We start from the raw sequence: 12,042 nt of genomic DNA on the forward strand, positions 1-12,042 counted from the left end.
GCTGCTTCTCCACAAACACCACCACAGGACCTCGCAGATGCCAAGAGATTAAAAACAATGAGGAAATTTCTAGGGAGTCCCTACTGCTCCTCTTCTGCTAAGATGAGCGGCAGCTCTGACCTCACCTATAAAAAGAAACTTTTCTTTGGCAACCAATTAATCCCTTCAACGTGTTCAGACCTGGAGAGAGCTTTCAGATCGGAAAAACTTTGCTCACAGAACTTTCAGAACTCCTCTGGCTGTAATCCATCAGGCTATTACTGATGGAAAAACCCAGAGTCACTCACTCTCTGTCTACCCTTTCTTGGCGCTAATTAAGACTTCTGGAAATCAAAGCAGACCTCCGCACGGTGTCTTGATTTTTCCCTCTAAGTAGGTGGAAGGAAGGAAATACTCCAGCTCTCCAAGATGGCATTTCCAAAATCTGTATGGCCAGTTTGATCATTTGTTTTTCTTCAGAGGTTAAATGCTTGCACTTTCTGACACATGCTCTAATCCTGTGTCCCCCTAGAAATTTCAGAAAGAATGTCCTGCACAGGGTAAGCACTCAAAAAGCTCAATTGTCTGACTGATAATCTTGGAACTGATGAGTAAGCCCTTTTCACTGGCGATTTCACACTCACCTCGCTCCGCCGACATCCACTCCAACCATCAGTTGGCCGTTCAGAGAAAGAATCTCATCTCGGAGCCTCACCTTCCCACATTTTCCTGCCGGGCTGTTCTTCTTCAGCTCAGTTACCCAGATGCAACCAACATCCAGCACAGGGCCCTTGTTAATTTTTCTCTTCTTGCCTCCCCTCCGCTTTTCACCATAGTCTCCAAAGACGGGGATGTTCCCAAAACTTAAACCGACAGTCTCGGTGTCTCCCACCTCCTTGGTGAGGTAAACGGTACTGATTTCCATGTCTAGGGGATTCTGCTTGGGCGAGACGGTGCTCTCGTCCATAGCAAAGTTGAGCTGGATGTATTCTCTGAGCTTCTGAATGGCAGACTGGCACAGTCTTTGCTCTGGTCCTTCCCCGTCCTCCCTCGGGTTGTTCTGCAGCCACCGGTAGAGGAGGGGGAGGTGCAGTGCTGCATTCTCTTGTGTGATGGGCATGGCGTTCACTGCAGGGTTCCCGCATCATGGGAAGAATCACCTCTAGGGATCAGGAGCAGGATGGGGAAAAAACCCTTTGTCATCCTGACAGGCATCTGCTTCATCCATGTCAGGCTCAAAGAGGAAGATGGAATGTGGAGGAACTGTGGACAAGCCCGGTGGTCCAGGGTGGCATGGGGGAGCGAGACACGTCTGTGAAAACGCTGAAGCAATCACCGCAGAGTGTCCGACAAGAGAAGGAAGGAAGTGTCAGATGAGTTCTTGTTTGGTTACTTGAACAGCTGTCAGAGCAGGAATTACACATGAATTGGATGTCCCAGGGGGAGTGACAATCCCATCGCTGAACTTGTTAGCACCTGTGAGGGAAGGGGAAAGAGGAAATACAGTTAGAGTGATGGTCAGTCTGCCATCATCCCATTGGCTGCTACATATGTTCCCCAGGAAATCCTTCAGATTGCCACACCGGCAGAAGGAAAGCAAGCTTGAGGAGTCTGCGCGATAGCTCTTCCAACCTGCCAGCCTCCTGACTGAAGGGAAAGAAAGGCCAAGGCTAATCCATCCATCCATAACAGACAGAGCTGCACTTACATCAAAGCATAATAAAAATAGGTTTTTATTTGGGCACTAGTGACTGCATAATCTTACAGTAAGGGGTAGAGTGTGATCTAGTTAGACTATGACCAGATTCCTGTGGCAGACCAAGCGGGTAGCTACCATTTGGAAAGGACCCACAGTGCCGAATGCCATCGCACTGCTTGGCAGAGACTCCAACGGAGAAGATCCTATAGGAATCTCCTAATCCTTCACCCCCACCCCAAGATGTTTAGTAACTCCAAGCCCCTGAACAAAGTAGCAGAAGTAATGGTATTTATTACAATGTACTGTGTACAGATCATTGTACTAAGTGCTGAGAAAGTCAGAGGACCGGGGTTCTAATCCCGGCGGTGCCACTTGCTTGCCATGTAACCCTAGCCAAATCGCTTAACTTCTCTGTGCCCCAGCTTCCTTAGGCGTAAAATGGGGCTTCAATTCCCTCATATTTGGAATGGGAACCCTGGTAGGGGCAGGGACTGTGTCCAACCTAAATTCTTTGAATCTAACCCATTGCTTAGTATGGTGATTGGCACATAGTAAGCACCTAATGATACCTTAATTATTATTATAATAATTATTATTATACAGGGGGAATTAGGCACAGCTCTTGTTCCTCAAAGGGATCCCAATCTACAGGTGGAAGGAAAAGGTTAAAGAAAGGGTTGATGTGCTTGTTCGGTGGAGCCTAGAACAAGCCTAGAACCACGTTTGTTCCCAGAAACAAAGTCCCCACGGCTCCACCCTTGGAGAACGCAGGTGGTTTAAGGAGCAAAACCACAACAGGAACAGGTAGTTACACACTTTGAGGCCTCACTCTCTTCCCCATCCTGGGTCTGGGATCGTGAAATGTTCAAAGCTGCCTAGACTATAAACTCATCTTTAGACTAAGCTCACTGCGGGCTGGGAATTTGTCTGTTTATTGTCATATTGTGTTCTCCCAAGCACTTAATACAGTTCTTTGCACACATTAAGCACTCAATAAGTATGATTGAATAAATGAATGAACTTCTTGAACCAGCCCCGTGCTTAGTACAGTGCTCTACACACACTGAATGAATGACCTCTGAGATACGCTGTCTGCAACCTTGGAATTTCTTACAGTATGAAAGCTCCTAGGGCTCATAATTGGGCTCAGTGCTGGAACTCAAACCAAGTTACTCCTACGTCAGGACTCTTTCTATTTGACTCTGTCGACCTACCACATAAGGCGAACAAGGGGCACAGCGAATCAGTCAACATGTTGCAAGGGATGATACTATACTCAGCACTGGGACTTGGGGTTCCAATTTTCATTTTTTTCTATGAATGTTGGTTGCTTTCCACCAACCATGTGCAGAGGTCAGTTAGTCAGTCAATCATATTTATGTGCAGAGCACTGTACCAAGCTCTTGGGAGAGTGCACTATAACAATATCACAGACACTTTCCATGCCCACAACAAGTTCATAGTCTAGACGGGGAAACAGACATAATATGAATAAATAACAGATAGGAAGATAGGTGTGTACATATGTACAGAGGGGCCTTTTGATTTGTGGAATTAATCAATCCATGGCATTCGCTGAGCACTTACTGGGTGCAGAACACTATACTAAGCACTGAAAGTAGCTTCCAATCTACAGGACTACTGCTCACATTTTTCCCTTCTCTCCTGGGGACAATGAGAATCCTCCTAATACCCATTGCAACAGACAAGAAATCTACTTTCCAAAACTCACCAGCATAAATCAAGCAACGGTATTTGTTGAGTGCCTAATAACAATAGTAGTATTTGCTAAATGCTTACTATGTGCCAAGCACTCTAATATGCACTGGGTAAATACAAGACAATCAGGTTGGACACATTCACCCTCCCACATGGGGCTCACAGACTGGTCTAAATGCTTATGAGCACACAATATTAAAAAAGGCATGGACCTGCCCTCAAGGAGATTATAATCAAATGAAGCAGGGACTTCACCTTCTCTGAACTTCTGTCTTTAGAAACTGTTTCTTTAGAACCTATAAAAGAAACTTGAAAATGCAGTTATCTTTAAATACCCAAAGAAGTGGAGTAAGACATTGTGCTAGCAAAATTGGACACATAGAAATGATATATAATAAACTTCATGTTTATAAGAAAAAAGGCTGGGATCAGAGAGACTTCATGCATGTATAAGGAGAAAATAATAATAATAATAATGTTGATATTTGTTAAGCGCTTACTATGGGCCAAAGCACTGCTCTAAGCGCTGGGGTAGATACAAGGTAATCGGATTGTCCCACGTGGGGCTCACAGTCTTCAGCCCCATTTTACAGATGAGGGAACTGAGGCACAGTGAAGTGACTTGCCCAAGGTCACATAGTTGGCAAGTGGAGGAGCCGGGATTAGAACCCACGACCTCTGACTCCCAAGCCCGGGCTCTTTCCACTGAGAATGCAACAGGCAGTCTCACTGTTACTGATTTAGAGAACTCACATCCACATACACATCTTATGAATGAATTGAAAATATTTTCATCAGGTATCAACTGCATTTCTGATTGCTTAATATATATAATTAGGGACAAATACCTTGGACAAGATAAATTGATCTGAGAGAATGAGTGAGAAAAAGCCAAGCTTAAAATCAGAGACAAGTTTTCTCTTTCTGACATGAATGGATTTTTTGTTGCATTCCAAGTTAGTGACCCAAAGTAACTATACTCACTAACTACTATTTCTCTCCTTCCTTCTGAGAGTTATAAGGTGAGAAACTCAGATTCATTGCCATCCACCACCATGTGACTTCCATGTGCCTGTCTCCACAAACAGCCTTGCTTCAGAAAACATGGTGGTGGCCATTTTATTAGCACAAATTGACCTCAAGTCTCATTAGTGGCTTTCTGTCTGCATTTATGTTTTGCTTTGGAAAAAAATTAAGATTTTGGAGACTGCTCTTGGGCCCAGGAGGTCTGCTCAATGTCTTTATTAAACTCATTCATTCATTCAATCATTTATTGAGCACTTACTGTGTGCGGAGCACTGTACTAAGCAATGGGTTAGTACAATAGTACAATAAACAGACACGGTGCTCTTTTATTCTTAGCCTATGAGCCCAATATAGGGCAGAGTCTGAACCTGATCCCTCCAGACTATACAGTCCTCATGGTAGGAGAGGATGTCTACCAACTGTACTATATTGTACTCTCCCAAGCACTTTGTACAGTGTCCTTCGCACAGTAAATGCTCAGTAAATATCACTGATTAATGGATTGATCGATTTGATAATTTTGATCCTACCGCAGCACTTAAAGTGTTTGACACATAGTAAATGCTTAATAAATACCACCATAATTATTGGAGTCGATTTTTGCTCTTTTTTCTGGGCTTATTGAAGGCAATTGGGATTAGAGGAGTCATATGTCAAGAAAGAGAAAGAAAACCAGGTTAGAGATTTTGTGTGATCCCAGCCTAAAAATCTATTTGGGGTTGGTCTATTTGGGGTTGAAGCACAGTGGCCTAGAGGATAGAACATGTGCCTGGGCGTCAGAAGGACCTGGGTCCTAATCCCGGCTCTGCTACTTGTCTTCTGTATGATTTAAGGCAAGGCACTTAACTTCTCTGTTACCTCATCTGTAAAAGGGGTTTTAAGACTATTAAGGGGTATTCAACCCCATGTAGGACAGGGATTGAGTCTAACCTAATTAGAGAAGCAGCGTGGCTCAGTGGAAAAAGCCTGGGCTTGGGAGTCAGAGGTCATGAGTTCTGATCCTGAGTTTGCCCCTTATTAGCTGTGTGACTTTGGGCAAGTCACTTAACTTCTCTGTGCCTCAGTTACCTCATCTGTAAAATGGGAATTAAGACTGTGTTGTGGGACAACCTGATTACCTTGCAAATACCCCACCACTTAGAACAGTGCTTGGCACATAGTAAGCGCTTAACAAATACCATCATTACTATTATTATTATTAGCTTCTATCTACCCAGCATTTAGAACAGTGCTTGACATTTAGTGAGGCTTAACAAATACCATTATTATTATTATTATTATTGTTAAGCAACCTGTAAAAGACCCCAATTCAGTTTACAATTAATTAGCCTGGAGAATGACTGAACCAATCAATAGTATTTATTGAGCACCTATTATATGCAGAGCACTGTACTCAGTGCTTGAAGAGAAGACCAGAAAATGATCTAACTCTCATCATGTATAGGGTGGAATTTGTTTAAAAAAAGGGTACTGGCCACTTCACTTTACAGACCTTCAAAGACAGAATTAGGAAGTGTGCTTAAATTGCAGCAAGAGGGAATGTGGTTAGATGGAAGGAAGAACTTGTTGACTTTCAGGATAGCAAAACTCTGTAACAGTCTGCAGTAGGAGTTTGGGAAATCTCTATCCCTGGAGAACTTTTCAGAAAGAAGTAACAGCTACAGTCAGTTCTATAACATGTGTTTTCACTGTGAATTTTGGAGAGAACACTGTTGGGGAATTAGGTAAGGGATTTCCGACAAAGTACATCTGTCTAGTTTCATCACAATGAGAAGTCAGAAAAATGGTAGTGTGCATATGAGCGGCAGCATCAAGACAAAAATACTGTAAACATGAAGTTCATCAAGAATGTAATCCCCAAATTCTAGAACTGACTGCATTTGTTCTGGATTATCATGTGACTTGATGCCTTCAAATGTCCAAATAGTCATCTTTTCCAATCATGAAAATTTCAATGACCCTTGAAGGTATTACAAATGTACAACTTGTTGTGGGTACATAAGAGGCAGGGGACTAGACAAAATGACCCCTCCAGACTCCCACCCTCTCCATTCTTCAAACATAAGTGCATTATCTTTTATCTATCCCTGTGCTTAGCACAGAGCTTGGCAAAAAACTTTTTTTAAAAAATGGCATTTATTATGCACTTACTGTGTGCTGGGCATTATACTAAGTGTTGGGGTAGGGACAAGCTCATTCATTCAATTCAACTGTATTTATTGAGCATTTACTCTGTGCAAAGCACTGTACTAAAAGCCCATCAGGTTAGACCTGGTCCATGTCCTACATGAGGCACACAGTCTTAATCCCCATTTTACATGTGAGGCAACTGAGGCACAGAGAAGTGAAGAGACTTGTGAAAGGTCACCCAGCAGACAAGTGGCTGAGCCAGGATTAGAACCCTAGGCCTCTGACTTCAGGCTCAGGCCACTTGGCCACACTGCTTCTCATTCTCCATGCACTTAACAAATACCACAATTATGATTAACCTTCCAAGTGCCTTAGGGAGCCCAGGGAACCAAAGGCTGGACCATCTCCCTCACCCACCCCAAAATAAGATCCCATACTTTTCTTGACTTAAAATTCCTCTCCCCCATCCCTCGAAGCAACAGCATTCCCTCTGCAGAGAGATGACGATGCTCGAGAGAAGCAGCAGAGATCTCAGGGGCATAGAAGACTCTCAAGGGGTCCAAGTAGTCATCTGCAATCAATCAGTGGTATTTACTGAGCGCTTACTGTGTGCAGAGCACTGTACTAAGCACTTGGGAGAGTACAATGCAATAATAAATTGACACATTCCCTGCCCATAGCGAGTTTACAGTCTAGGGGGTTGAAAGGGTACAAATGTATAGGTGACAAAGGGGGAGAGAGAGTAGGGGAAATGATGGCTTAGTCAGGGAAGATCTCTTGGAAGAGAGTTGGAAGACATCTTCCCGGCCCACAAGGATCTGCAGAGAAAGTTCCGATTCACCCAGGTCATCAAGAGAACTTGTTGAGGGCCTACTAAGGTCTAGAAGAAAGCTACCACCGGCCACAACTCAGCTCTGGTTCATTCATTCATTCATTCAATCACATTTATTGAGGGCTTACTATCTAACAGTCTAAACGGGAGAGACAGACAACAAAACAAAACAGAAAGGGTGTTTCAGAGCTTTGGGGGAGGTGGAATGCAAAGGGGGTGGCAACCCTGCGTGGCTCAGTGGAAAGAGCACGGGTTGGGGAGCCAGAGGTCATGGGTTCAAATACCGGCTCTGCCGCTCGTCAGCTGTGCAACTTTGGGCAAGTCACTTAACTTCTCTGGGCCTCAGTTCCCTCAACTGTAAAATGGGGATTAAGACTGTGAGCCCCATGTGGGACAACCTGATGACCCTGCATCCTCCCCAGCGCTCAGAACAGTACTTTGCACATAGTAAGCGCTTTACAAATGTAATCATTATTATTATTATTATGTTGGGGTTGCCCAGGGAGAGGAGATGCTTCCAAGCCCCACCCTCAGCTGTCTGTCTGATCACCACTAGCCGCAGCCCTGATTCTCCCCTTTCACTCCACTCCAAGGGCCTGGACTGCAAGTCTGGCATCTCTACCTGAGAGACACCAATTCACAGCAGAAAGATGTTGGGACTGAAAGTAGGGAGACTTGAATTCTAATCCTGCCTCTGCCCCCCACTGGCTGCACGATTATGGGCAGGTCATATAAAAACTTTGTACCTCAGTTTCCTTATCTGTCCTCTCATCCTCCCCCTGGCTTTCTTATTATTGCAGACGACACCAACATCCTCTGTCTCACAAGTCCATAACCTTGGCATTATCCTTGACACATCTCTCCCATTACACCCGCTTATTCAATCTGTCATCAAATCCCGTTGGTTCTACCTCCACTAAAATCCACCATCCAAACCACTATGCTGATCCAGGCTCTTATCCTACCCCGCCTTGATTACTGTGTCAGCCTCCTTGCTGACCTCCCTGCCTCCTGTCTCTCCCCACTCAAGTCCATACCTCGCTCTGCTGCCCTGTTCATTTTTCTAAAAAAAAGTTCAGTCCCTATTTCCTCACTCAAAAACCTTCAGGGTTTGCCCATCTGCCTCTGCATCAAACAGAAATTCCTTACCATCAGCTTTAAAGCACCCAATCACCTTGCCCTCTCCTGTCCTAACTTGCTCATTTCCTACTACATCTCAGCACACTCATTTTGCTCCTCTAATGCCAACTACTCATTGTACCTCTATCTCATCTATCTCACCGCTGACCCCTCACCCACTTCGTACCTCTGGCCTGGAACTCCCTCTCCCTTCCTATCGGACAGACAGATTATCACTCTCAGCTCCTTTAGAGGCTTACTAAAATCACATCTTCTCTGAGAGGCCTGCTATTCAATTGTATTTATTGAGCTAAGCCCTCATTTCCTCTACTCCCTCTCCCTTCTACATTGGGTTTCCACTTGGAATTATACCCTGTAAGCACTTGATATTCACCCCACCTAAAGCCCTCATAATTTATCTGAATGCCTGTCTCCCCATCTAGGCTGTAAGCTCTTTGTGGACAGAGAACATGTCTACCAACTCTCTTATATTCTACTCTCTCAAACACTTAGCACAGTGCTCTGCACACAGTAAGCACTCAATAAATAAATAAGTCAGTACCACTACTATTATTACTATTACCACTGCAACTGATGAATGAATGAATGAACAACTACTACTGCAAACTGCTACTGCTACTACTACTATTAGAGAAGCAGCATGGCCTAGTGAATAGAGCCCAGGCCTCAGAGTCAGAAGATCATGGGTTCTAATCCCAGCTCTGTCACTTAATAATAATGTTGGTATTTGTTAAGCGCTTACTATGTGCAGAGCACTGTTCTAAGCGCTGGGGTAGACACAGGGGAATCAGGTTGTCCCACGTGGGGCTCACAGTCTTAATCCCCATTTTACAGATGAGGTAACTGAGGCACCGAGAAGTTAAGTGACTTGCCCAAAGTCACACAGCTGACAAGTGGTAGAGCCGGGGTTCGAACCCATGACCTCTGACTCCAAAGCCCGTGCTCTTTCCAGTGAGCCACGCTGCTTCTCACTTGTCCGCTGTGTGACCTTAGATAAGTCACGTCACTTCCCTAGGCCTCAGTTACCTCCTCTGTAAAATGGGGATGGAGACTGAGAGCCCCACATGGGACAGGGACTGTGTCCAACCCAATTTGCTTGTATCCACCCCAGTGCTTAGTACTGGCACATTGTAAGTGCTTAACAAATACAATTATTATTATTATCATTAATAAGATTGATTGTCAAATGGGAATCAGATACGTTTTCTTTTTTATATGTTATTTGCTAGGCAATGACCATGCGTCAAACACTGTTCTAAGTACTGGGGAAGGTGCACATTAATTAGGTTGGACACAGTGCCTGTCCCACCTGATGCTTACAGTTTAAGTAGGAGGGAGAACAGGTATCCCTATTTTACAGTTGAGGAAACTGAGGCACAGAGAAGTGAGCCTCATGTGGGGCAGGAACTGATTATCTTGTAACTCCCTCAGAGCTTGACATATAATAAGTACTTAATAAATACTTTTATTTTTATATAGTAAGTACTTGAAATACTTTCATTTTGATTAGCATCAGTATTCAGTGGCTGACAGGTCATCTCTCCACCCCATAGGAAATCCACTTACCACTGCTGCTACCCAAACCTTCCGAATCCTCCTCACTCACCACAGTGATTGTCACCACCATCACCACTGCCTCTCCTTTCTCCTTCCGCCATCCACACCCCCAGTGAAACCCACTTGCCACCAAGATGGTGGGTGGCAGGGAAGGGTGACTTGGGCCACTGGTATTCTGCAGAGAATTTTTTTTACTTTCAGCAGTGGCCTCTAAATTCACTGTATTAGGGTTTGGGTGCATAAAACGAAATCAAAGACAAGGCCCCCACCTTGGAAGAGCTTCTAAAGGTCCCATCATTCCTTGCAGCAGTAGAACTGGGGACACAGTACTTGTGTTTTCAAGTAGCATAAATGCTAAATTCTCAACCCAATTAGGATTTCCTTGTCAGGATTAAATGACCTCCAGTCTCTTCCAACCCCATGATTCTATAAATGAGCTTTCCTAATTCCTGACATAAGCCATAGAAGTTCATCCCTTCAGAGCTACTATAATTACTAAATTGCTCTGTGAACAGGCAAGAGAATAGCCTTTGAGCCAGTGAAATGTTTAACTGGAAAAAGTCAGTAATATCCAGAGGTGTTCTGCAAACACACAAAAGTTTTGTTTGAAATGACAGCTCTTCCCCAACTACTGACCTGCGCAACTGTGCCCAAAGCACTCACATCCAGGCTATCAATAACCTCCTGTAGTGAACAGAATTAGCAGACACAGAAATGTCCAGTCTCTCTTTGTCTGCCATACATCATTCTCAAATTAGATTTCCCTCGCAGAAAGCTTGAAGCAAAACACCCACGATGATGCAAATTAATTCTGAGTGGCTGTGTGTTGACAACCTTCTCATCCAAAACAAATGCTTTTCTGCGTGGACTTAGTTTATGGTTTCTCTAATTCAGTTACCAACCATGAAGCTCACTGACCAGGGAGAATCTGAACCTGTCCCAGAAGAGGGGAGAGGCTTGGGAATGGAGAATGGGTGGAAGGAGAAACTAAGAATTGTGGGGGATGAGAGGAGGAGGAGGACGAGGATGTGGACAAGAAAGAAGAAGAAGGGGAGGAAGAGGATCTGGACATGGGAAATGGTAAAAAGAAATCCAAAGGCTACAGTGCATTTTAGGGGCAACATTAAGTTGTGAAAATCTGAAAAATGGGTTCATGAAATACAGTCCAATGCCAAAATAGATTTTTGGCAGGAGTTTAGGAATCAGGAAAATAGGCCACTGACTAACTGCATCATTCGGGGTTATGAGCTTATTCACCTCCTTGCAAAGAGCATACAAGAATGTTTTATTATTCATAAAAGTCAAATCATATGCAGTATCATCTGTATTTACGGAACATCTGTGTGCCGGGCAACATCCAACACAGGTAAAAGACATAATCCCTTCCCTCAAAGCCTGAGCCAGGAATTTCCATCCAAAACAAGATCTGTTCTGTTTCCCCCTAGGAACAGCAGAGCATCCTGGGAGACAACCTAGGGAAGCTCCAGGGGTGGAGACTGGCAAGGGGCCAGGTCTCTCCTAGGCAGAGAGCCAGGGAGAGGCCAGCAGAGCAATGTACCCTCAGCCAGGTCTTAATAATAATAAAAATATTTGTGGCATTTGTTAAGCACTTACTATGTGCCAGGCACTGTACTAAGTGTTGGAGTGGATGCAAGCAAATCAGGTTGGACACAGTCCCTGCCTCATTTGGGACTCACGGTCTCAATCCCATTGACAGATGAGGTAACTGAGGCATAGAGTAAGTTAAATGACTTGCCCAGGGTCACACAGCAGACATATGGTGGAGGAGAAATTAGAACCCATGACCTTCTGACTCCCAGGCCCATGCTCTATCCACTACGCCATGTCTTAAAGCACCACTCCTGCCCCAAGATCCCCAGACCAGCTTTCTCCAGCTTCCTCTCCTGCATGGCTACCAATGTCTCCCCACTACCCACCAATAACCTCCTCTCCTTCCCTA

General features: G+C 44.4%; 1 protein-coding gene across 3 annotated transcripts in view; it reads right to left on the reverse strand.

Annotated features, from left to right (window-relative positions):
- The window catches only part of PDZD2 (PDZ domain containing 2), a 312,563-nt gene that overhangs the window by 290,264 nt on the left and 10,257 nt on the right, over positions 1-12,042 (reverse strand). For all 3 annotated transcript variants that reach the window (XR_003757843.2, XM_029060011.2, XM_029060012.2), the window contains exon 2: positions 624-1,455. Coding sequence is in view for 2 of the 3 variants with exons in the window: in XM_029060011.2 (XP_028915844.1) it covers positions 624-1,099 (476 nt within the window). In the remaining variant the exon portion in view is untranslated. The remainder of the gene's footprint in view (positions 1-623; positions 1,456-12,042) is intronic.

This window comes from Ornithorhynchus anatinus, chromosome 3 (genome assembly GCF_004115215.2).
Source record: "Ornithorhynchus anatinus isolate Pmale09 chromosome 3, mOrnAna1.pri.v4, whole genome shotgun sequence".
In the NCBI taxonomy this organism is placed as follows: domain Eukaryota; kingdom Metazoa; phylum Chordata; class Mammalia; order Monotremata; family Ornithorhynchidae; genus Ornithorhynchus; species Ornithorhynchus anatinus.